The 27,440-nt window shown below is 43.6% G+C and overlaps 1 protein-coding gene across 6 annotated transcripts in view; it reads right to left on the bottom strand.

Moving 5' to 3' along the window:
* The window catches only part of EYA2 (EYA transcriptional coactivator and phosphatase 2), a 315,378-nt gene that overhangs the window by 43,237 nt on the left and 244,701 nt on the right, over positions 1–27,440 (bottom strand). For all 6 annotated transcript variants that reach the window (XM_063658978.1, XM_063658976.1, XM_063658975.1 and 3 more), the window contains one exon: positions 3,335–3,424. In XM_063658978.1, coding sequence (XP_063515048.1) covers positions 3,335–3,424 — 90 coding nt within the window. The remainder of the gene's footprint in view (positions 1–3,334; positions 3,425–27,440) is intronic.

The raw sequence follows: 27,440 nt of genomic DNA, 5'->3' as shown, positions 1-27,440 counted from the left end.
CAGACCATGTGGCTTTTCCTGCTTAATACCAGCTTGCCCCAGGGATGTCCAAGGCACTTAGAATGAGCTTCGATTGCTGTAATATCTCCTGCCCCAGGCTCATCTACCCTGGCCGCCTCTATACTTTTATTCCTGCACTACGGCCCCCGATGGCTTCTCTCTGATCCCAGGGGGCTTCATGCTTGTTCTCATTCAGGACCTTTGCACTTGCTGTCCCAGGCCCACCGCTGCCGATCTCCATCTGGCCGGCTGCTTGTCATCCTTTGGTTCAAATGTTACTGCCTTAAGAGGCCTTCCCTGGACCGGCCGCCTCAAGAATGCTGCCCCCCCCACCCTCCTCCATCCCCATCACTTGTTCTCACATCTGATTATTTTATTTTCTTCATATCCTTTTTATTATCATAAATGGTCTTGTTTATGGATTTGTTTGGGTGTTTACTGCCTGGGCCCTGGAGATTCAGGGTCATTCAGACAGAGTGGTCCCTGTTCTCACAGAAGTGGGGGCAATAAGCAAGAATGAAAACAACCCTGGACTTTTCAACTACAAGGGCCAATAATTTCCACTTTTGGTTAAAACGAGTTGGGTTTTGATCTTTGCAATCAGCTGAGTCTTTACTGCATTAGGCTCCATAAATACTCACTGAATTCAACGGCCATAGTTTTTTTGTTTGTTTGTTTGTTTTCTCTCTTGTGTCCTTCGAGCCATAGACGTCATCGTGAAGCGAGCCTGAACTTTGCTTTTGAATAGAGACAGTCCCAAGCCTTGAAGCCAATGGTATTCATTCTCCATTGCTCCAAAGCTCTCTTTCTTCCTCAAGTTTCTACCTAGTTCTGCTCTTTGAAACAGATGTTGGGCAGAGAATACCAATTCCATTTTATAGATGTGAAGACTGAGGCCCAAGAGGCTTACATAGATTGGACAAAACACAAGATTATTTCAGCGGGGATTCCTCTCTCTGGAACTCTAGCCTGCACACTAGAAAGAAAAATCTGTATGCTTTCCTAATGATAAATATTAGTAGTGCCTTGGGCTAGCCAGGATGGATTTGAAATCCATAACCTTCATATTTCTACTTCACAGTTTAGTCTCCAGGGATATTCCAGATTCCAGGAAAAAATATTCCTACTAAGAGAAATAGAATTGTTCTTTTGTATACAGTTTTATTTTAGGTTGCCTTTATTTTTCTTTTCTTTTCTTTTTTTTTTTTTTTTGACGGAGTCTTGCTCTGTTGCCCAGGCTGGAGTGCAGTGGTGCGATCTCCGCTCACCGCAAGCTCCGCCTCCCGGGTTCACGCCATTCTCCTGCCTCAGCCTCCCGAGTAACTGGGACTAAAGGTGCCCGCCACCATGCCCGGCTAATTTTTGTATTTTTAGTAGAGACGGGGTTTCACCATGTTAGCCAGGATGGTCTCAATCTCCTGAGCTTGTGATCCACCCGCCTCGGCCTCCCAAAGTGCTGGGATTACAGGCGTGAGCTACTGCGCCCAGCCGGTTGCCTTTAGTTTTCAATCTGTTGAACCAATAAGGTGAACATAATTTACAAAGCCAGATTTCCATACTGATCCTTTTATCAGCCAAAACTCCTTCCTTCATGTTGGAGAAAGTTGCTTGCTCTTTCATTAGAGGGAAGTAACTCATTGTATTTCCCTCTTTACTTTGGCTACCAGGAAGTGATACACTCTGAAATTGATTGCAATAGTTAGCCTGAGCCTGGATTTTTTTTGTTCAACGTCTTACTCTTATTTATGACATAGCTTTGCTTCCGCTTGCCTTTGTGTTACTAGTTCTATTTTAAATATGTTTCCCATTTGAAATCCTTTCTGACATAGGCTGGGTATAAACAAATGAATTCAATTTATTTTTGAAGCTGCTCTCCCGCTTTTTTCCCTATCTCCCTTGGAACTTGCTTACGGGCTCAGGAGCAGATACTTTCAATAAGCATATTCCCTCTGCTCACTCTCACTCTTTATCTTTATAAAACATGCTTTCAGGGGAATGTAAATTGTTTTTAAAAGCTTCCATCCTGGGCCACTGCTAATTATTACTGACCCAGGAGGATCTGTACTAATTTGCCTTAATAAACTTATTAAATAGCAAATTTCAGGAGGAAGAAACTACATAGCCATTATTGGATTAGTAAAACTGCCAGTGGACACTACTACTGGAACACAGAAGAGCCCGTTAACTGCACAGGAAAGCTAGGGAGATAATTGAGCTAAGTGTGTTTCCAATAAACCATCACCAGCCACAGTTTTGGGCCTTTTGGGGGGTTGTTAGCAAAAGTTTCAAGCTTCTAAAAGAGAAAAAAACAAACAACCCCATCAAAAAGTGGGCGAAGGACATGAACAGACACTTCTCAAAAGAAGACATTTATGCAGCCAAAAAACACATGAAAAAATGCTCACCATCACTGGCCATCAGAGAAATGCAAATCAAAACCACAATGAGATACCATCTCACACCAGTTAGAATGGTGATCATTAAAAAGTCAGGAAACAACAGGTGCTGGAGAGGATGTGGAGAAATACGAACACTTTTACACTGTTGGTGGGACTGTAAATTAGTTCAACGCTTGTGGAAGTCAGTGTGGCGATTCCTCAGGGATCTAGAACTAGAAATTCCATTTGACCCAGCCATCCCATTACTGGGTATATACCCAAAGGACTATAAATCATGCTGCTATAAAGACACATGCACACGTATGTTTATTGCGGCATTATTCACAATAGCAAAGACTTGGAACCAACCCAAATGTCCAACAATGATAGACTGGATTAAGAAAATGTGGCACATATACACCATGGAATACTATGCAGCCATAAAAAATGATGAGTTCATGTCCTTTGTAGGGACATGGATGAAATTGGAAATCATCATTCTCAGTAAACTATCGCAAGAACAAAAAACCAAACACCGCATATTCTCACTCATAGGTGGGAACTGAACAATGAGAACACATGGACACAGGAAGGGGAACATCACACTTCGGGGACTGTTGTGGGGTGGGGGGAGGGGGGAGGGATAGCATTGGGAGATATACCTAATGCTAGATGACGAGTTGGTGGGTGCAGCGCACCAGCATGGCACATGTATACATATGTAACTTACCTGCACGTTGCGCACATGTACCATAGAGCCTAAAGTATAATAATAATAATAATAATAAAGAAAAAAAAACATAAAAAGAGAAACAACAACTACAACAAAAAAAAAAAAAAGAAAAAGGAAAAAAGAAAAAAAAAAAAAAGAAAGGAAAGGCAGCATCCTTCTCCCCATAAACTAGATGTAGGTGATTAAACATGGCAAATATTAAATGAAATCAGCAACCACAAACCTCCAGGTCATTGAAGAACAGATGTGTATCTGCAAGGTTGAAGATCATCTCTTCCATCATGAGGCCGATGCGCACGGACGTTGTGGTGTCCTGTGAGACAGAGAAGGGGAAAATCACATGCGAGCGGAGCCTGAGGAATCTTAGCTACCCTTTCGGTCCCATCCCACTGCTGAAAAGCAGTTTTGGTTTTTCCTCATCTGCTCGGCTCATGCGTGGCCTAAAATGTGTCTCTGTGTGAGGCCGGTGTGATAATCATGTTGTACAGCTTCCGGGATCTCACTTCTAGTTTTCACCATTTCTTTTTACCCTCTCCAGTATTTAAATCTCCTGGAAACTGATCCTGGGGTTGCAACAGTGTTCAGCGTTGCAAGGACGCTTATCACAGATATGATATGGCTGGAATAAAACAGGGACTCTTGGCAAATGCATGTTTTCAGGGGTTGCCTCCAACACATTTTTGTTTTCAGGGAGGTCTGGAAGATTTCAGTATAAACTACTGGGAGAGCTGGGATGTTGAGTCTCTCTTTCCAACAATCTCTCTATGCACACTGCCTTACTCCCTCCTCTTGATATTTAAAAAAATCCCTGTTATCCAACAATAGAGGGTTAATGATAAAAACACACAAACACTAAGGCACTATGGTACATTCGTAGGAGGGAAAACTAGGCAGCCATTATACAAATGAAGTCATTCTGGAGTTACTGATATGAAACTGTCACCAAGAGATACAGTACTAAGTAACAAAAGCAAGCTGCAACACAGCATAACGTATGAATTTGCACACTTGCGCAGTGAAAGTGCCTCCTTTCTGTATACATAGTGTGGTAGACTGTACTGCTGTTCACCCATATTTGGGGTCCCTCCCTGAGGTGCCTCTCCCTGCAAAAGGATGACATGTAGCAGGGGTTGGCAAGCTGCAGCCCCCATGCCATACCTGGCCTGCTGCTTGTTTTTGTACGACTAATGAGTTAAGAAAGGTTTTTACATTTTTTAAAAAATCAGTATATTGTCTACACTGTACTACAAAGTCAGAGGTGAGGTGAGTAGACTGTGTGTCCCACAAAGCCTAAAATATTTACCATCCAGCCGCTGACACATACCCTCCCTGTTTAATTCAGGTTATGATTGATTAATATTGGGAGGACATGAAGAGAACGTTTGCATATGTGTGATGGGGTCAAGGGTGAGAAAAGAGAGCTCAATTCTTATATTTTGGGAAGCAAAAGATCATACCTACAACTGAAAAAACATACTTCTTGTATGTGCTACAAGAAGGAGCACGTATGCATGTTACTTAGAAATTGGACCACGCAACTTGCTTTGGCCAGTGATATGTGGGCAAAAATATTTCACTTTTGATCTGAAGTTTTTAGGAGCCAGTGCACACTTCCCCATGCACTCTCTTTTCTCACTTCACAAGGCTGTAAATACTCTGGATATTTATTCTGTTAGCCTGGAAGGCAGCTATGTTCACCAATGCCCACACATATTCTGTTGGCCTGGGTTCCAGAATAAAGATGATGTGGATCAGAGATACAGCTGACCACAATGGACATGTATCATAAATGAGAAGTAGATGAGATTTTGGGGATGTTTGTTACTGCAGCATACCCTTACCTATCCTAACCGATACACATGGAAAATATGCAGCACAACGGTTTCCACCCCAGATGCATACTGTTATGCTCTGAGAAGCCTTTACAAATCCTGATGCCAAGGCTGCTCTCCAGACCAATAAAATCAGAATTGCTGAGAGCAGGGTCCAGGCACCAAGAAGTTTAAAGCTCCCCAGGTGATTTCAATATGCAGTCAAGGCTAAGAACCACTAGTCTAGATTTCAATATGCAGTCAAGGTTAAGAACCACTAGTCTAGAAGGATATAAAACACACTGTTAATAATATTCCTGGCTAATATCTATGAAGTGCTTTCTCTGTGCCACTTTATAAGTATTAACTCATTTAATCCCCAAAAAACCCTGTAAGGTGAACACTATTATTTTTCCATTGCTATGGTTTGGATGTGGTTTGTCCCTGCCACAACTCGTGTTGAAATTTGATCTCCAATGTGGCAGTGTTGGGAGGTAAGGCCTAGTAGGAGGTGTTTGGGTCATGAATAGATTAATGCCTTCCCATTAGAGTCAGTGAATTCTCACTCTCTCAGGAGTAGATTAGTTTCCAAGAGTGTGAGTTGTTAAAAGAGTTGACTTCCTCTCTCCCCATGTGATCTCTGCACACGTTGACACCCCTTCCACTTTCCACCATGAGTGTAAGCAGTTTGAGGCCCTTACCAGGTACAGCTGCCCAATCTTGAACTTGCCAATCCCCAGAATCATAAGTCAAATAAACCTCTTTTCTTTATAAATTACCCAGCCTCAGGTATTCTATTATAGCAACACTAAATGTACTAAAACACCCATTTTATAGATGAGAAAACGGAGGCACACAAAGGTTAGGCAACTTGTTCAAGGCCATACAAGCTAACAAATGCTGAGATTGGAACGTAGGTAATCTGGTTCTGCAACAACACTGCTTCTGAGGTCTCAAAGGCGCTGAGTTGGGAGAGGAGAGACAGGGGCCTTGTCCCCTGGCTCCATACAGTCCTTTTCCTGTTTAAATTTTTCACTGGAGGCTGTATTATTTCTATTATAAAAATAAATAATTAAGGACATAAACCCTTCTTGACCCTTAAAAAAAAAGAAAGAAAAAAATGCAGCTGGTGATCTCAGCTTCACACACACAACTGTGAAGAATCAGGCCCAGGAACACAGCCATTAGGCAAAACACTTCATCAAGGCCCCAAGAGCCAAAGCTTAGCACTCTTGGTCCTGGCTGGAAGTCGACGGGGCAGGGTACTCAGTGAAAAATGAAGAGCAAATGAGGAAAACAAACTTCTCAGGGCCTAGGAGGGAATCAGTGTGTGACCTGGGAAAAGGTTTTGCATTACTCATATCCAAAGCATTTCACCTCTGCACAATCACACACTCCTCTTTGACGGAGCAATTCGTGCACCTAATCACTGATTACCAACCCTCCATGTACTGGACAAGAAGCAAGAAGGAGCTGCCACCCAGACTTGTTTGCTGAAAGGATTTATTCTGAAAGATGTCACCTCCCAGGCCAGCACACAGAGAAGGAAAAGTAATTACTGTATACCAAATGACTTCTCTGTGAAAAGTATTTATATAGTTGTAAGAAGGCAAATACCGCATATTGATAAAGCTCAAGTTATGATTGATTGATACTGGGAAGACATGAAGAGAAAGTTTGCATGTGTGTGATGGGGTCAAGGGTGAGAAAAGAGGGCTCAATTGGTATATTTTGGGAAGCCAGAGATCATGCCTACAATGGGGGAAAAAAAAGAATCAAGAAGTAGCACCTAAGGATGTTACTTAGAAATTTGGGGGTGAGGCTGGGTGCGGTGGCTCACGCCTGTAATCCAGCGCTTTCTGGGAGGCTGAGGCGGGTAGATTGCTTGAGGTCAGGAGTTCGAGACCAGCCTGACCAACATGGAGAAACCCCATCTCCATTAAAAGTACAAAAATTAGCCGGGCATGGTGGCACACGCCTGTAATCCCAGCTATTTGGGAGGCTGAGGCAGGAGAATTGCTTGAACCCAGGAGGTGGAGGTTGCGGTGAGCCAAGATTGCACCACTGCACTCCAGCCTGGGCAATAAGAGCGAAACTCCACATCAAAAAAACCAAAAAAAAAACCAAAAAAAACCCAAAAAAACCAAATTGGAGGTTACATTTTTTTTTTTTTTTTGGAGATGGAGTCTCGCTCTGTCACCCAGGCTGGAGTGCAGTGGAGTGATCTTGGCTCACTGCCAGCTCTGCTTCCCAGGTTCACGCCATTCTCCTGCCTCAGCCTCCTGAGTAGCTGGGACTACAGGCGCCCGCCACCACACCCAGCTAATTTTTTGTATTTTTAGTAGAGACGGGATTTCACCATGTTAGCCAGGATGGTCTCGATCTCCTGAGCTTGTGATCCACCTGCCTCGGCCTCCCAAAGTGTTGGGATTACAGGCGTGAGCCACCGCCCCGGCCTGGAGGTTACATTTTTAAAAGCAGCAGAAATAGTTGAAAGTTGTTGCGCCTGGGCAGGATAAAAGGGTGGTGGGCAGTCACTGAGGACTGCTGTTTTCCATATGTATTCCTTTGTAGAACTATGAATATTAAACTATAGGCATATATTTCTTGGATTAAAAATTTAAAAATAACAGGCAACATACTCAGTAATTCCACTTTTCATTATCTATCCTACAGAAAATCTCATACACACGAGCAAGGGGACATATCAAAGATGTTCATTACAGAATTGTTAGTAAATAGCAAAAGACTGGGAATAATTTAGCTATCATTTCAAAGGAGACTTGAAAAACGAAATGTGGTCTATTCATACAATGGGAAATGAAATTTCAATGGAAGGAAATGAACCAGATCTCCATGTATTAACAGGGACACATCAAAAAATATATTGGAGTGAAAAAAGTTTTCTGATTGCAGTATGTACTATGTACTGTATGTTATTACCATTTATTAGAGACACATAAAATGTTACTATATTTTCCATGTGCACTTATGTATTTATACATATCTGAAAGGCTATACACAAAAAGAAAGGCAGTTACTTCTAGAAGGCAGAGAGGAAGGAACAGGAATTAAAAGTGACAGTCAAAGTGAACTTTAGTATTATCTAGAATATTCTAGATTTTTTGTTTTTTTGAGACAGGGTCTCACTTTGTCATCCAGGGTAGAGTGGCACAATCTTGGCTCACTGCAGCCTCGACCTCCCAGGTTCAAGTGATCCTCCTGCCTCAGCCCCCAAGTAATTGGGACTACAGGTGTACGCCACCATGCCTGGCTAATTTTTTTGTATTTTTTTGTAGAGACAGGGGTTTCACCATGTTGCCCAGGCTGGTCTCGAACTCCTGAGCTCAAGTGATCCACCCACCTCGGCCTCCCAAAGTGCTAGGATTACAGGCGTGAGCCATCATGCCCAGCCTTCTAGAATTTTTTAAAAGAGAAAGGATAAGAGATTCAAATACTTATAATTAAACATTTTTCTAAAAATTGAAGACACCCAAATGTTTATATGATGAGCCTTTAGAATACCCACCTACTCTTGGAGCATTCTTATTATTTCAGATTTTCCTAAGATTGTTTTAAGCTATGTAGGTGGTACCTCTTTTCAAAAAACACGATAAAAACTAGTTGCACAGAGGCAGAAAAGTCTGGAATAGCCTCAGAAAAGCATGGCTAACTCAGGAGTTAAGTAACACAGTGTTGCCCTGGGTCAGAACACTTTATCCAAGTAGGAAATGTTTTTCCAGGGTTGCAGAGAGCAAGAAACTAAAAGAAAAAAAAATTTGGTGGGGTCTCAGTATTAATTTATGTGAAATACATCTGGAGTGAGGACAAGACAAAAGCCATCAGTTTCATCCTGGGCTGCCTGCTGAATGCAGCCCTACTATACACCATAAATATTCCATACTGGTGTCTTGACTTTAGTCATAGAGGACAGCTTGGAGGGAACCCTCTGTCTGACCCAGAACTTCTCCCAGTCAAATAAAGCCTAAAATATGACAGCTTTCACACCATGCTCTTTAGGGCCACCAACCCCTTCAAGTCCAGCCTGATCCCTCTACGACCTAACATTGCAGTGAGGATTAAATCAGATAGCATGTGTGGAAGCACCTAGCCCAGGCCTGGGCTGCAGCAGGCACTCCACAAGCATTGGTTATTGTCAAAATCGCCCAGTCCCCTTCCTTGAGCCTTTAAGCAAAGAATTGGTTTCTGCAAACCCAGCAGGAAGACCCCAAATCAGTTGGTACAAAAGCTTTTAGCATGCCACTTACATGAAACCCATTTTCTGAAGCATTACATATTCTTTAGATTAAAAAACAAAAAACAACAGTGGTTAATTTCCTAAACAAGCAACAGCATAAGTGGATTACTTTAAAAAAAAAATCAATTTAAACCAGAATGAACTGAGAGGAGGTAGTTTTTCCAAAACAGGCTTCAGTGTATAACTCATCCTGGGAAGGACCACGCTGGGGGCTAAGGGGTGGGGGTGGATGGAATGTCATCTTTGTTTGACTAGAGAACTTGTGGGTGGTTCTCTTGCAGCGAAGGTACGGATCAGACAAAGACGCTGTAGATTTTCTTAGCGTGCCCTAATGTTCTACAGATTTCTCCGGGTTCAGTTTTTATGATGGTGTGGTGGGCTCTGCATACTTGTGTGGGAGGCTGGTGAAGAGGTTTCAAGTTGGAACTGCCCTTCAGGAGAGAGGCTATGGACCTGGATGGCAGCTCAGTAACATAATTATTATGCATTCTTGTTAAAGTTCTTTTTTTTTTTTTTTTTTTTTTGAGACAGGGTCTCCCCTGTCACCCAGGCTGGAGTGCAGTGGTGTGATCATAGCTCACTGCAGCCTTGAACTCCTGGACTCAAACAGTCCTCCTGCCTCAGCCTCCCAAGTAGCTAGGACTAGAGATGTGTGCTAGCACACCTGGCTTACATTTTATTTTGTGTAGAGACTGGGTCTTGCTATGTGGCCCAGGGTAATTTCAAACTCCTTGGTTCAAGTGATCCTCTTGCCTCAGCCTCCCAAAGCACTGGAATTACAGGCAAAGTTCTCTGAATTAGAGGAGGATGGCGGGGCCTTTCACCATGTAGGCGGCCCAAAGATGTGCCTTGTAGATCACTATCTTGGGATGTATGGTTGTATTTCTTGGATGAAAGGGAGAGGATAAGAGTATAAAAAAAATCTTTCTTAAAATAAAATTAATCTGATGTAAAGCAAACATGAATGAGGAAAATGGCATGTTGGTTCTCGGAAGTTTCAAAATGTGAATGCCAAAGTTATTCATAGTTAATTAAGACTAAACAGTTGTTTTCTATCAAGTGTCTCCACCATCCTCGAATTTATCAGCTCTCCAATTTATGCCATATTGTAAGTCTACTTCCCAGTCCACATAGATTAGGAGGCAACTGTTCTCATTTCAAAATAACTCATATAGATTTTTACCAAAAATTGTTTTAATGAATCAGAACTCTATCCATTAAAGACTTTTTTTCCTGGATTTTCCAAGTTTTCTGTTTCTTTCTTTTCTTTTCTTTTTTTTTTTTTTTTTTTTTTTTTGAGGCACGTCTACCTATGTTGCCCAGGCTGGAGTGCAGTGGTATGACCACAGCTCACTGCAGCCTTGATCTTCTTGATCCTCACACCTCAGCCTCCTGAGTAGCTAGGATTATAGGCTTACACTACCATACCTAGCTAATTAATTAATTAATTGGTTTTTTTTTTTTTTTTGTAGAGACAGGGTCTCCTTATCTTGCCCAGGCTGGTATTGAATTCTTGGCCTCAAGTGATCCTCCTGCCTCAGCCTCCCAAAGTGCTGAGATTACAGATTTTGCAAGCTTTCTGTTTTAAGCATGCAGCACTTTTGTAATAGATGACTCTAAAATGTGTTCAATTCAAAGAAGTGAGATTTACATACTAATTAGCTGCACAACCCTTTGAACAAAAGGAAGGCATGCCGATTTCATCCTGAAACTGGTTTATGTGATTGTGGGATTTTGAGTTCCTTCATAATTCAAATATGAGTTCGTTCATAACTTAACTCCTGGCTGAATAACAATAATAATAATAATAATAATAATAATAATAATAATAATGTTGATAATGATAATGGCCAATCTCTAGTGAGTGCTTTGTTGTACAGGTGAAGAAGGTGGGCTCTAAGCCAGACTACCTGTGATCAAGGCCAGATCCACTTCTTACAAGTTACTTAACTTCAGTGTGTCTCAGTTTCTCATCTGTAAAATGAGCTTATGTACCTGACAGGATTGTTGTAAAGATTAAATATGTTTTTGTAAAAGTGCAGGTTATAATCCTTTTAGTGAAAGTTTAATGAACGGCATTAAAAAAAAGACTGGAAGAAATATAATAGAATCCAGGAGTCAGCAAACTATGGGACTATGGCCTGTTGTCTGTTTTTTTTTTTTTTTTTTTTTTTTTGAGATAGAGTCTTGCTCTGTCGCCCAGGCTCACCGCAAGCTCCGCCTCCTGGGTTCATTCTTCTGCCTCAGCCTCCCGAGTAGCTGGGACTACAGGCACCCGCTACCACGCCCGGCTAATTTTTTGTATTTTTAGTAGAGACGGGGTTTCACCATGTTAGCCAGGATGGTCTTGATCTCCGGACCTCATGATCCGCCCGCCTCGGCCTCCCAAAGTGCTGGGATTACAGGCGTGAGCCACTGCGCCCGGCCTGTTGTCTGTTTTTGTAAATAAAGTTTTGTTGGAACCCAGCAGTGCCCATTTGATCACCTAATGTTTATTTATGGCTGTTTTCATGGTACAATGGCATAGTTGAGTAGTCACCACAGGACCTAGCTGAAATCCTAAAATATTTATTATCCCTTTATAGGAAAAGTTTGTTAATCCCTAGAATAGACAACAAAATATCAGAATCTATTACACACAGCAATGGTGAACACCTATTTCAGTTGGGGTGTGTGTGTGTTTGTGTGTGTGTGTGTGTGTATGTGATGGGTCATAGTATAAAATGTATTTCTTACTATGACCATGTAAAAAAAATTAAAAACAATAAATTAATGACTGTTTAAGAGCTTAAAACCATGCCTGGAACATAGCAAGGTCTGAATAAATGTTAGCTTAATAATAGCTACTGTTTATATTGTTATTACTGTTACTATTATCACTGTGTAGCTTGTTCAATGTCACTCAGCTTGTAAAAGGCAGTGTTGGCACTGAACTCAGGTCTAAACTGACTCCAGACTCCATAATCCTCTGGTTAGGCCACCATGCCTGTCACGGCTCTTTTGCTCCGAGGGAGCGTCTGCCTTCCATTGCTCAGCTGCATAACTGGGCAGAAGGGATGTGCTGTCCCCTCTGTGGAATCTCCAAGTGCACCAGACATCTACGTTATCTGGTGGTCTTTACTTGGGAAGAGCCATTTAGTTGATTTCATTTGGGGTTTGCTATAAAGATTTAGAGGCTGGCTGTGCAGGAAAGGGTTAACTCAGCAGGCCTGGGTTGCTCAAACCCTGCACATTCCTTAAGAAATGTCTGTCTTCAGGGCTGGCCCTTGGCCAGTTCCTGGTACATGAACTCCAACCCCTTGGGCCACGCCACACACTTCCAGTTGATCAGACAGTTTAGGCTAAGAATGTAGTTTATGGTGAATGCCTATTTTTGCTCTGGGGGGCTGGTGTATGAGTGACTGAGGTCAGCTACTTAGGTGCCGCATGCCTACGTCACTGACCCCCAATAAGACTCTGGACATGAAGGCTCAAGTGGGCTTCCCTGGTTGGCAACACTTGGCATGTGTTGGCACACATTGTTGCTGGAAGAATTAGGTGGAATGTCTGTGCTCCCCTGGGAAGGGACTCCCGGAAGATTGTGCCTGGTCTTTCCTGGATTTCACCCCATGTGCCTTTTCCCTTTGCTGATTTTAATCTGTGTCCTTTCACTGTAATAAACTGTAACTGTGAGTCTAACAGCTTCTCTGAGCCTTGTGAGTTCTAGTCAGTCATTGAGGCTGAGGGTGGTCTTGGGGATTCCCAACATAGTGTCTTTATTAGACACCTTCAAAAAACAACTGGTTAGCAAAGGAGGCAGCATGCTATTGTGGAGATACTCAATCTCTCTGAGAATGAGCGTTCATATATGTAAATTAGCAGTTAATAATTTTTAGTAAAAATAACACCATTATGGGTCTTTCAGGGTGATCTCATAACCCATCCCTGGCAAGAATGATAGTGATTGATTCAAGGATGATTATGAGCCAATGGGCATTGGCCTGAGGACTTTAGCTATGACTCCTGGGAGAGGCACCTTTTTTCTCCTGGGGTGGCTGAGCTGGTAGAACTAGGCTCAAGGATGCTGGCAGCCATCTCTGTCACCCTACAGGCAGAGCCTTCCTGACAATGTACACAGATTCATATGAAAATATTTAGGGACCCGGATCCCATCTTGACTTAGGTCTACGTTTGGATATCTTGGTGACATGAACAAAGAAATTCTCCTTTTTGGCCTAAGCTGATGTGCATTGAATTTCTGTCGCTTACAATCAAAAGATTATTAACTCAGCATGCAACGTGCCAATTCCAAGCAAAAACGGGTGTTTGCAGCATAGACAAGGCCTGCTGAGCAAGCCCAAGTGTTTCTTTACATCTTAGCAATGGTCAAGCTTTGCCAGGAAGCACTTTGGAAAGATCGTCTTCTCTTCTGATGGCACCTCTTGCTACCCCCACCCCAAGGTGATTTAAGCCAAGTCCGTGGAAGGGCCTGAGTTATTATCTGGTCTGAAAAGAGTAACCTCTCCCTTATACAAGCATTGCCTAATGGGGCAAGGGACTCACCCAAATGGCCACCACAAATCGCCTCCATCATTCACAAGGTAACCACGAATGTGGCCATAGACAAGAATCTCCATGAAGCAAAGTGGTTGAGAGCATCACCCATGGAGTTGGCAGGACCCAGGTTCAAATCCTGGGGCTGCCATTCCCCAGGTACATCACCTTGAAGGAGATGTTCACTCTCCCTGGGCCTCAGTTTCTTCAGCTGAACATAAGCAGTGAGTCCTTTCCAGGGCTCCTGAGGATTTGTGTGTGATGTGTCTTGCAAAACACCTGGTGCCTAGGTATTACTAACAAAAAGCAGCAGCATTCAGAAGCTTCCAACAGAAGACTTCTCCCGCTGAGAAATTCCCATGCGAGAGTTTAACCTGTTATTTTCCAAACTACGGCCATTCTTGGAACACCTTTGCAAGTTCTGCCAAGCTACAGAGTAGCTGTGTTATTATTAACTTAATATTTTCCTTTAATTTGGCTACTCCCTCCTTTTAAAAATCCTCTCTGGGGGCGTGGTGGCTCACGCTCATAATCCTAGTGCTTTGGGAGGCTGACACAGGAGGATCACTTGAGCCCAGGAACTGAAGACAAGCCTGGACAACATAGTAAGACTTCATCTCTACAAAAAATTAAAAAATTAGCTGGGCGTGGTGGTGCGTGCCTGCAGTCCTAGCAGGAGGATTGCTCGAGCCTGGGAGATTGAGGTGACAGTGAACTATGATTGCATTACAGCACTCCAGCCTGGGCAATGGAGTGAGACCCTGTTTCAAAGACAAAAACAAAAACAAAATCTAAGTGCATTTTAGTTTAGAAAGAAACTTGTTATCACGATCATAAATAGAAAACCTGGTGTAGTCACCATAAATGGGAAGTCACCATGAATATAAACACATGTAATATAGTCTCCTGTGGCTGCCATAACACATTAGCACAAACGTAGTGGCTTTAAACAATGTACATTTATTCTCCAATAGTTCTAGAGATGAGAGGTGTCTGCAGGGCTGCGTTCCTTTGAGGGCTTCAGAGAAGCCTGTTTCCTTGCTTGTTTTAGCTGCTAGAGGCCACCTGCATTCCTGGGCTCGTGGCCCCTTCCTCACGTCACTCCAACATCTTGCTTCTGGCCTCACATCTCCTACCGCCCACTTTGACCACCCTCCCTTTTATAAAAACACTTGTGATTACATTGGGGACACATAATCACAGCTGCAAAGTCCCTTTGGCCATAGAAGGTTAACAGCCACAGATTCTGGGGACCAGGATGTGGACATCTTTGGGGTGGCATTTGTCTGTCCACTACAGCATGCAACTATAAAATTGCCAAATGCGGTTATTTTGAGTATATCATCTCATGAATCTGTTTTAGGGCAGTGGTTCTCGGCAGGTGTGGCACCTCCGCCTAGACAGTGGTTTGGAAATTTGTGGGGGAAGCATTTTGTTTGTTGTCATAGTTGGGAGGGATAGTGGTATTTGGGGATGCCAAGGATATTAATGTCTTATAATGCACTGTAGGAAGTTGTACATAAAGAAAAATTGTCCCACAACCCATGTGACTTTCATATCTCCTGACGAACACTCATGTTGTGAAAAACCTGTTTCTAATTATCTGAGCCTAGAATCTAACTCCTTTAGAGAAGTAAACATAGAGTATTTCTGATTTTTTTTTTTTTCTTGAGATGGAGTTTCGCTCTTGTAGCCCAGGCTGGAGTGCAATGGCACGATCTTGGCTCACTGCAACCCTCGCCTCCCGGGCTCAAGTGATTCTCCTGCCTCAGCCCCCTGAGTAGCTGGGATTACAGGCACCCACCACTACACTGGCTAATTCTTGCATTTTTAGTAGAGATGGGGTTTCACCATGTTGGCCAGGCTGGTCTTGAACTCCTGACCTCAGGTGATCTGCCTACCTTGGCCTCCCAAAGTGTTGGGATTATAGGCGTGAGCCACCACGCCCAGGCTTTGTATGGTTTTGATAAATACTGAATCTACTTGTTTGTATCCCATGGTCCATCCCATCTCTGTTCTTCCATTTTCCTTTTCTTCTAGTAGAGAATGGCCCCAGATCTTCCCAGATCTCTGAAATGCAACCTTTTAAATGAGAAGTGGGTGGTAGTATCAGACTCCTCTGTCATGTCTTCTATTGCAGTCATACCTGAGCATTTACATACTGAAATACATGTTTTTAGAAAATAAACCTTCTTTTATTTCTTTCCGTTAAGTTACAGTTAGGATACTATGTTCATTTTTTTAAAGTAGTGAGTGGTCAGCTATATTATTTGGGGTTTTCATTTCGGGATCATAAAAGGAGCATTTTAAGAGATTTATTTTAAGGATGAAATCTGCTTTAGGAAAAACTGGCAGCTAAGGCAGGGACTCAGACCCCGATGCTAGCCATCCTCATTTGATCTGATCCATGGTGGGGGTTGGAGGGGGACATGCATGTGACTGGGGTGGGGGGCACAACTGCTCCCCTGACCTGAGGACTCTAGCACTTCACCTGGTCCTTATACCCCAATTGCCTGATTTCTTCCAGGTTTTCCAAGGAGCAAGGGATTAAGAGATAGTTCCCCAAAACAATAATTCTTATCAGAGCTTTGCTGGTTGGATGGTCTACTATGCACCTGCTCCTGCGCTCAGCACTTTATTTGCATGTTGTCATTTATCTTATTTCCAAGGCACCTTTAGTCCATCACCAAGAGAGGGGGGTGGTGAGGGAGGAAGACAAGGAGCCCCTCTGTGTGGTGGGCCACTATAAAGGCAGCTGGCCTCCCTTGTCCCCCATGTCTGTTGTCCACACAGCAGCCAGAGCAGTCTTTTTAAAACAATAATCAGAGCTGTGCTTTTCATTTAAAACCCACTGGCTTCCCCTGGCCCTCTGAGTAAAGCCACCGTCTTTCAGTGGCCTCATGTGCTCTAGTAACCACCTACTCTTCCACTCTGCTTTGAATCTGCCAAACTTGCTCCTGCTTCAGGGCCTTTGCACATGCTGTTCCTCAGCCTGAAATCCCCTCTTCCCAGGCTCTTTCACGGCTGGATCCTTTGTGACATTCCATTCCCACTTTCAATGCCAGAAAGGTCTTCTCTGACCATTCCCTATGAAACTAACATGCTCCTCCCCACTCACTCCACATCTCATTACTCTGTTGCAGTTTTAAACAGCATTTATCGTTGACTCAAATGCTCTTATTTATTTACTTATAATTTTTTGTGCTTTTCCTCTAAGTAGGAGGCAAACTCCATGGGAGCTATTACTGTGTCCCTCATACCTAGATCACAGCTTGAATGGCAGACGCTTGGTTAATTTCTTTTCTTTCCTTTTTTTTTTTTTTTGAGACAAGAGTCTTGCTGTGTTACCCAGGCTGGAGTGCAGTGGCATGATCTTGGCTCACTGCAACCTCTGCCTCCTGCGTTCAAGTGACTCTCCTGCCTCAGCCTCCTGAGTAGCTGGGACTACGGGCACACACCACCATGCTCGGCTAATTTTTGTATTTTTTAATGAAGACAGGGTTTCACCATGTTGGCCAGGCTTGTCTCAAACTTCTGACCTCAAGTGATCCACCCACCTTGGCCTCCCAAAGTGCTGGGATTATGGGCATGAGCCACCACGCCTGGCCGTTTTTTATTTTTTTTAAATGAATATATGAATATGTGTGAACTTTGTGTACATTATCCCATTTCCTCCTCAAAATATCTTTTCCCTGTTTTACAGATAAATCAAAACTCAGACTGATGAAGTGACTTGTCCAAGGTCACGCTGCCAATAAGTGGCAGAGCTGGGATTCAAATCTAGGACTAACTCAACAATCTGAAATCTTAACCATTTTACTCATAAATATATCTTCATGGGAACTAATAACATAAAATGAAATGATTTATTAGGAAAAAACAGCTTAGGGCAGATAACCACCAGATTTTTTTTTTTTTTGTAAATGCCTGATTTGTAACTGCTGATGTCTACTTTTAATGAAATAAACAATGTGTTTAATGACAATTACACTTCCAAAGTGAGGAGAAACGGCAGGCAGCTGCCACCTAAAAATCAGCCTTGATTCTTTTCTCAGGTCTCAGGCCGGCTTTCCTCTCTGATAACTGCAATGCTGGTCTTTGGAGGGGACAAAAGGAGAGCCCACAGGGTGGGAAACCGTCTCCCCTTATTGCTGTGGAGTATGTGTGTCTTTAATTTCCTGGACTTGATATGAAAAAGCAAAGCTAACTGGAAAATCCCTTCCTTGTCAGCTGTCATTCGCTGCCCGCCAGAGGCCAGGGATGGCTCTGCGGGAACCAGACACCTTGGCCACAATTGGGAATCAGCTCATTTTAGCTGCCCCCAAAGGGCTCAGAACCATCTCTCTCTGCTCTCAGCATTTCCCCTCACTTACTTGTAGCCCATGTCTTTTTAGGATGTCACCCTAGGAGTCAAAAAGAGGTGTGTTGTGAAAAGATTAACTTTAGGGCCTCTTTAGATCCATCAATCTTATCAAATGCAACATATCCAAAGATAATTTTCAGAAAACAGCAACACTCTCTGAATAATGTCTTGGTCTGTCAGCAACGCCAGCTGCCTGTTTTGCTCTTGTCAAGGGTCTTGCAGGTGGGATGCCACGGTCAGTCCTTCCAGATAGAAACATGAAGCCTACGGCCCTTGCTCCAAGATGCTTGAATTCTGACATCTTAAGCATGGGACTCAACCCAGTCCCAGGATTAAACCCTGGGACTCAACCCAGTCCCAGGATTAAGCCCTCCAGGACTGTCTGCTTGTCTTTGCAGCTTCAGACACAGCTCTGAGCCCTTGGGGAGGAGAGTCTTGGGAGCCCCAAGGAGGCATCAGAGATCTCTGAACACATCCCTCAGCCCAAGGAGGATCAGAGGGTGAAATTAGTTAATCTGCTTTGTGCTCCTCATACACATTTTCTTTTCTTTTTTGTTATCTTGGCTCACTGTAACCTCTGCTTCCCAGGTTCAAGCGATTCTCCTGCCTCAGCCTCCTGAGTAGCTGGGATTACAGGTGTGTGCCACTACAGCTGGCTAATTTTGGTATTTTTAGTAGAGATGTGATTTCACCATGTTGGCCAGGCTGGTCTCGAACTCCTGACCTCAGGTGATCCTCCTGCCTCGGCCTTCCAAAGTGCTGGGATTACAAGCATGAGCCACCGAGCTTGGCCACATAAGCATTTTCTTAAGGAAACTTGCATAATAAGTAGAGGTACATGTTTGGGAATTTGGGGACTGTCTTCAAATATTCTTGTACTAACAATTTCATCCGTAACTAACTGTTCAGTTGAGAACAGTTAATGGCACTTTAGATGTGTTTCTGAAGAATTTCTGGTGGCCTGGTTAACAAATTCACTAAGTTAATTAATTAACTTTTTTTTATAAGAGATTCAGCCTAATTTTGAGGGGGTGGGGTGGGGACTGATGGGTGCATTAATATTGCTTTTGTGTATTTACAAATTGCCTCTAGAGTGAGCATTTGAGCATTCTACAAGAATGAAAAGTCTGAGTAATTATATAAGAATGAAACATTTGAGGATTCTACAAATCAGGGTTTTTCCACTTTGGCACTGTTGGCATTTTGAGCCAGATAATTCCACGTTGTAGTTCCATCCTATGGGTTGTAGGAATTTGAGCAGCATCCGTGGCTTCTACCCACTAAATTCAGTAGCACGCCTACCCAGTTGTGACAATCAAAAATGTCTCCAGATGTCACCAAATGTACTCTGAGGCACAAGATCACCCCCAGTTGAGAATCACTCCTCTAAATGATTTTTGAAATAATGAAAAAGCTTGGTCCTTAGTGTTAGTAAATTAACTTTGGAATTACAGAGTGGGCAATGAAACTAACTTTCTAACTTGTTAATGAAACTAGCTTTCTAAGAGATGAACTAAATGAAAAAAAAACAAACCTAAGTCTCTCCCCTCCAGCTGAGTGGGAGGTGCCACTTTCTTGTCTCAAGGGGCAGCTCCGCCCAGTAGTTAGGACTGACTCCTGCATCCAGACAGCTAGCTGCAATCTGCGCTCTGCCCTTATTGCTAGAAGGTACGTGACTTGGGACAGGCCACTTAACCTCACAAAAACCCAGGGCATCTACCTCCCTGTGACAGGTTAGGGAGGTGATTGGCGGAAAGCACTTGGGATGCATGGGCGGCTTGTGGCAAGCACTACTAGCGGGCTAGTCATCCTTGTTCACAGAATCGCTTCTTCGGGGCCTGGTTGGTCACACCTAGCATTTGCACTGGGCTGCCCCTTTCCCAGGTGCCACGTGAAGGGAAGGTCGGGGGAGGCGTTTGGCCTCGCACTTTGCAATCCCAGGCCCTTTCCTTTCTTAACACTCAGACTGCATTTGGGCTGGGCTTGTGTCTCCATGGGGGCCTTGTCTGGGCTTGCAGACTGTTGCTGCAAAGTGCAGGCCTGCCTGTCTGCAGACCTGCCCTCTCTGGAGATGTCCCAAAAATACAGGCAGCTTGCTGCCTGCCTTTGCCTCACTTTTCTTCTGTGTCAATTACCCTGATGTCCCGAACTTCATGACAATGTGCTTCAGCACCTATCCTGGAATGGAGATCTCCTCCCCTCTCTCTTTTAAAGAAAAAAAACACACAAACACACAAAACCCATCAAAACCATCACACTATCCAAGCCAACTGGGTCTTTAAAAAATCACCGCCAAGGAGCTGTTTACAAGTTGAACAAATAATTACTCTGCCACAAGGAAGAAAAGTATTAATTAAAGCTGTTCATTAAACCAGCTCCCTACTCTGTGGGGTTTATCTCTTGGAAGTGTCAGCCAGAGGTTAGGAACGGATTAACACACAACGGAGAGCTTTGCCAGTTAAATCTCCTCCTTGTGGTTAGCTTTTAATAATAAAGTTGTCATTAAAAGAAAGAATTTAATGGTTTTAATTGGGTTTAATTACTTGGAAACTTTTGGAAGACAGATCAGCTTGCTTAAAAAAATTTTTTTTTAGAGGAAGACAAGAAAATGATGCTCATAAAGAAAAAATAAGTTGATTCACATGTTTAAACAGTAAAGTTAAAAAAAAACTTGGCTTCTTCGACAGTTTTGTAGGAGAACACCAAAAATAGAAAAGACAATGGGTCTATTTGTACTAACAAGAACTTAACCGGCCGGGCGTGGTGGCTCATGCCTGTAATCCCAGCACTTTGGGAGGCCGAGGCGGGCAGATCACGAGGTCAGGAGATTGAGAGCATCCTGGCTAACACAGTGAAACCCGTCTCTACTAAAAATACAAAAAAAATTAGCCGGGTGTGGTGGCGTGTGCCTGTAGTCCCAGCTACTCGGGAGGCTGAGGCAGGAGAACGGCGTGAACCCGGGAAGCGGAGCTTGCAGTGAGCCGAGATAGTGCCACTGCACTCCAGCCTGGGCAACAGAGCGAGACTCCTTCTCAAAAAAAAAAAAAAGAACTTAACCAAAAGACTGTAGGACACATTCCGTCATCGCTGAATCACAAGAGTCAGACTCACGACAAATGATGAAATCATGGTCAAATTTAAGAGAACAAAGAAAGATGTTGAAACCGGTTCCTCTTTTGGGGTTTTGTGCAACTATTCAGCCTCTTAGAATTTTTTTTTTTTAAATCTTTGAAGAATGTTCTTTCAGCTGGACGTGTCTAGCAGCTTTTAAAGTATTTTTCTAGGATATAAATTTAAAGGCAAAAATAACAAATAAATAGATAAAATGGATTGTGGATATGGAGTAGAGCGATCAACTCTCCTGATTTGCCTGGGATTGAGGGGTTTCCTGGGTCTTGGGACTTCCAGTGCTACAAGTGGGAAAGTCACAGACAAAACTGGATGAGATGATCACCCTAACACGAGTCATTGCCCAGGACCGAGGGGCATGTGGTGACATGGGAGATGGGTTTATGGAAGGTCATGCCAAGGACTCAGAACAGGGCTTGACGCCCAGCAAGTGCCTGCTGCTTCCATCAGCACTGACAACATCCCCATCAACACCACGTGCTTTCTGCTTATTATTAGTAGTAGTCACACTTCAGCACACCTTCCTCAGATAGAACATCTTACACAACCAGCAACGTGCTTCTAAAGATGCAGCTCTTTAAAAGATACTATATGTATAGCACACCCCTGACATAAGTGACTCCATCTTAGAAAAAGACTCCATCTTACATTTTAAAAGTCATCAGGTCAACAAGAGTCCAGATGTCTGCCTCATCAATAGAGACAACACCCAACCAGATAAGGGTGTAACCGTTTACCACCAGTCCTCACCAGAGGACTCAAGGGTCATAAAATGAGCAGTACCTCACCAGCTTGACATCTTAACACATTCTGTCTCACTGTCACTTGTCATTAGCATCCAGAATTTGCAGCTGAAGGCTCTGCCCAAATAAAGGACTCTTGGAAGATACTGGCAACTGCCCGGATCAGGACTCTGTCCTTGTACATGTCACTCTCCTCGGACTGGTTCATTAGGCCCCCCACCCCAACCTTTTTTTTTTTGAGATGGAATCTCGCTCTGTCACCCAGGCTGGAGTGCACTTGGCACACTGCAACCTCCGCCTCTTGGGTTCAAGTGATTCTCCTGCCTCAGTCTCCCAAGTAGCTGGGATTACAGGTGTGTGCCACCACACCTGTCTAATTTTTGTATTTTTAGTAGAGACGGGGTTTCACCATGTTGGCCAGGTTGGTCTTGAACTGTTGACCTCAAGTGATCTGACTGCCTCGGCCTCCCAAAGTGCTGGGATTACAGGCGTGAGCCACCGTACCCAGTCCATTAGTCCCTTTTCATATCCCCTTTATTCTTGATGCCTAATGTTGCTGTTTGGCATGAAATTCTAATCTATAACATTTATATATCAATTAAGTATACTATTATGTATGGTTCGCAATATTGACTGACTTGTGGAGTGGTTTCAGCCTTTTGTGCTCATGGCCCTGACTACCAAGTGAAAGGGTAATATTAAGGAGAATTGCCTCCCTGGGAACTCCAGACAGGTCATTTTGTCTTCCTCTAGCTAGTGGCTTTCATAATTGAAATAGCATCAATGAAAGCCTGACCTTGTGGAAAGAAATAAACATGAGTGGACCTGGTTATATCTGACCTTGCCCCACTCATGACAATATTTTAATAATAATATATAGTTTCAAATAGCTAGAAGGAGGATATTAAACATTCCCAACACAAAGAAATGATAAATGTTGGCGATGGTGGATATGTTAATTACCCTGATCTGATCATTATACTTTATATGCATCAAAACATCACCATGTACCCCATGAATGTGTACAATTATTATCTGTCAATTAAAAAAATAAAAAAGACAGTGTCATTTGCTTATCTACAAAAACTCTTTACTACATAGGAGGTACAGCTCCAAATACTTGACATGTATTAACTCATGTAATCCTCCCCCAGTGACCCTATAAGGTGAGTATTATTGTTATTACATCCATGCTACAGAGGCGAAAACTGAGGCACAGGAGGGCAAAGTGACTTGTCTGAGGTCACATGGCTAGGAAGTGGAGCCGTCTTTGGATTTGAGCAGTCTGGCTCTTGAGACCAGGGGTGGTGAACTTAGAAAGTTTGGAAAGCATATATTTTAGGCTCTGTGGCCCATATGGTTTCCATTGTAACTATTCAACTCTGCTGAGGTAGCACAAAATCAGACATAGACCAGATGTAAACGAATGGGTGTGACTGTGTTACAATAAAACTTTATTTAAAAAAACAAGCTGGGGGAGTGGAGAGGGAGCAGATTTGGCCCATAGGATGCATGTAGTTTGCTGACCTCTGCTCTTGACCACTTTGCAATGCTGTCTCCTTGCTCTCAGACACTGAAAGTCCCTTGCCTCAAGGAGCTTATATTCTAATGGCAGAGAAGGGCTATAAAAAACTAAGAAACACGCCTGTAATCCCCGCACTTTGGGAGGCTGAGATGGGTGGATCACGAGGTCAGGAGATCGAGACCATCCTGGCTAACACGGTGAAACCTTGTCGCTACTAAAAAATACAAAAAAAAAATTAGCCGGGCGTGGTGGCAGGCGCCTGTAGTCCCAGCTACTTGGGAGGCTGAGGCAGGAGAATGGCGTGAACCCGGGAGGCAGAGCTTGCAGTGAGCTGAGATCGTGCCACTGCACTCCAGCCTGGGCGACAGAGCAAGACTCTGTCTCAAACAAACAAACAAACAAACAAAAAAACTAAGAAACATTTCATTTCAGAGAGTGACAAATGTTATGAAGAAAATGAAACCTGATGACATTAATGTTAGGGAGATGATAGGGAATGAGGGGACTGTGGCAAACTGAACACCTGAGCCATTTATAGGGGGTGGTTTCTGGGCAGCTGCAGCCAAGTGATGCCATTTGGGATTGTGGGTGCAGCATGCCCAGATCTTCCGATTTTTCAAAAGAAACCAGAAAGCTGGATTTTTATGTGAAATATCCCGATTTTAAATGCTGGCAACAAAATTTAAAAAGTAATAAAAAGGATATGTTTAAGGGCCAGGTGTGGCCTGCAGATGCCCTCAGTGTGATGTCTGGCTGAGGAAGGAGCTGGGGTCGGAGGGCAAGTTTGAGGGCTGGCCAGGGAACTTGGGGCCTTGGTCAGCTCAACTGGGTTTAGAATGGCCTTTGGAGTTCTGGGTCTGATCCCTTCTCTGCTGCTTCCCAGCATGGTAGTCTTGGGCAGGGCTTGTGTCCTTCTGGGTTCAATGGGGACCACTAGGTTTAGCTTGCAGGTTCGTGTTGAAGACCCATGTAAAGGATGACGCATGTAAAGGATGACCCATGTAAAGGATCTGACCCAGTGCTATGCATGGGGAGAGAGATTCATTTTATTTTGAATTGTAGAGACAGGATCTATGTTGTCCAGGGTGCTCTCAAACTCCTGGGCTCGAGTGATCCTCCTGCCTACTGCAGGTTTCTGATTATGGATTATATGTTACAAACTGAAAGTCATCATAAAAGTAGATACTTCAATTTTGTTTTCTGGCTCTACACACACAAATTTGACAATGAATGAGTCAATTCCTTGAAGACCATAAACTACCCAAACTCACCCAAGATGAAATAACTACCCCTACGAAAACATTGAATTCTGGCGGGGCACGGTGGCTCATGCGTGTAATTCCAGCACTTTGGGAGGCCAAAGTGAGTGGATCACTTGAGGTCAGGAGTTTGAGACAAGCCTGGCCAAACATGGTGAAACTCCGTCTCTACTAAAAATACAAAAATTAGCTGAGTGTGGCGGCGAGTGCCTGTAGACCCAGCTACTCCGCAGGCTGAGGCAGGAGAATAGCTTGAACCCAGGAGGTGAAGGTTGCAGTGAGCCGAGATTGTGCCACTGCACTCCAACCTGGGCGACAGAGAAAGACTCCACCTCAAAGAAAACCCAACGACGACAACAACAACAACAACAACAACAACAACAAACCAAACTTGAATTCCTAATTAAAAACCTCCCAGAAAACAAAAAACAAAAAAGAACTGCCAGGGCTAGATGGTTCCAGGGGAGAATGTTATCAAATATTCCAAAAGAATTAGCACCAATTCTCCACAATCTCTTCAAGAAACTAATGAGGAGGGAACACTTCCAACCCATTCAATGAGGCCACTATTATCCAGACACCAAAACCAGATGATGACAGTATAAAATTCAAACTCAAGAACCAACAAAAAGTCCTATCTGAATTTCCAAGTAAAAAATATTCATCTTTAGCTATCTCCAGGCCATGTGCGTTCCTTCCAGAGCACTCTCAGTGCCCTTTGGGACACAGAATCATTCTCAGGCTTGTCTTATGAGGTCAGTAGGGTAAGAACTGCTGTTTCAATTTTACAGACATGTAGACTGAGACCTTAGGAAAAAACTGACTTGCTCCAGGTCTTGGATCCAGGAAGTGGTGGGGATGGGATTTGATCTGGGACCTTTAGACTCCACAGTGTCACATCACCCGACAGGATTCCAGTCAGAAATGTCACAACAGACACCACGGCAAGAAGTGACTTCCCCACCACATTGGGCACACGGGCTATGGCAGCACACACCAAGACCAAGCCTGGGCTCAGCGGTCTAACAAAATGCGACTACCTAAGGAGATTCTTTCTTTCTTTTTAAAAAAAATTTAGGTAAAATCCACAAAACTGAAAATAAATCCTTTTTCTGAGATGGGGTCTCACTCTGTTGCCCAGGCTGGAGTGCAGTAGTGCGATCATAGCTCACCACAGCCTTGAACTCCTGGGCTCAAGCGATCCTCCCACCTCAACTTCCTGAGTAGCTGGGACCATAGGCACACACCACCATGCTTGGCTATTTTATTTTATTTTATTTTATTTTTTTGAGGCGGAGTCTTGCTCTGTCACCCAGGCTGGAGTGCAATGGCACCATCTTGGCTCACTGCGACCTCTGCCTCCTGGATTCAAACAATTCTTCTGCCTCAGTCTCCTGAGTAGCTGGTCTACAGGTGTGTGCCACCATGCCCAGCTAATTTTTGTACTTTTAGTATAGACGGGGTTTCACCATGTTGGCCAGGTTGGTCTCAACTCCTGACCTCAGGTGATCCGCCCGCCTCAGCCTCCCAAAGTGCTGGGATTACAGGCATGAGCCACTGTGCCCAGTCTATTTTACTTAATTTTTTTTTTTTTTTTGTAGCGACGAGCTCTCACCATGTTGCCCAGGCTGGTCTCAAACTCCTAAGCTTAAGCTATCCTCCCACCTCAGCCTCCTGAAATGCTGGGATTACAGGTGTGAAAATGAACCATTTAAAATTGAACACTTCAGTGGAATCTAGGGTACAATGTTGTGCACCCACCACCTCCACCTAGGTCTAAAACATTTTCATCACCCTAAAAGGAAACTCTGTACCCAAGAAGCACTTACTCCCCATTCTCCACTCCCCCCAGTCCCTGGTAACCAACAATCTTCACTCTGACTCTAAGGATTGACCTCTTCTGGGTATTTCATATAAACAGTCATACAAATATGACCTTCTGTATCTGGCTTCTTTCACTTGGCATAAGTGTGTTGTAGCATGTATCAGTACCTCATTCCTTTTCATAGCTGAATCATATTCCATGAGTATGACTATTCTATGATTTTATCCATTCATCCATTGATGGTCATTTCCAGTAAGACTCTGAGACTGCATATTTCTGCTTTGAATTAGGCCCCACTGGGAGACATCCATTGGAGCTTTCCCCCATCTGCCATCGGAGGGGTCTGAAAGTTCACGAATTCACAGAGGAAGTGTGGGAAGCAGGCATGGTGAGGGGACACCTCCTATTTCCCTGTCAAAGTCAACCCCAAATACAATGGCGTTGACACCTTCCTGCCATTTAGCAGGTGACACCTCATCACCGGCAATCTTTGGACGCTGGAAGAACCCTATTGTTGGGAAATAAGTAGTGTAAACAGTGCAGGTGAGTAGTTGGAGGGGAGACAGCTTCTCAACCTGCTAGTTAAGTGTAAAGGAAAATTGTTCCCATTATGTAGATTCCCAGGGTGCCTGGGATTTTTTTTTCACCACTTATCATTGTGAGCAGCAACCCCTATATTTACAGAAGACAAAGGAGCTTCTCACTCCAACCCAACTGACAATTTGTTGTAGGTTTTGCAGAGGATTTAAATCCCTCTCCTTTTTCTTTCCTTTCAGATGCCCTTCAGCATTCATTGAGAGGTGGGGCAAGAAAGCGGGGGAAGTTGGCAAAGGAAGTCTGGGGAAGCAGTCTGCATTTGTTAAATTTGTGGGCGGAAAATTAG

The sequence above is a fragment of the Pongo pygmaeus genome, chromosome 21 (genome assembly GCF_028885625.2).
Source record: "Pongo pygmaeus isolate AG05252 chromosome 21, NHGRI_mPonPyg2-v2.0_pri, whole genome shotgun sequence".
In the NCBI taxonomy this organism is placed as follows: domain Eukaryota; kingdom Metazoa; phylum Chordata; class Mammalia; order Primates; family Hominidae; genus Pongo; species Pongo pygmaeus.
The sequence above is the reverse complement of the archived record's forward strand: the minus strand, read 5'-3'. Positions and strand labels throughout refer to the sequence as shown.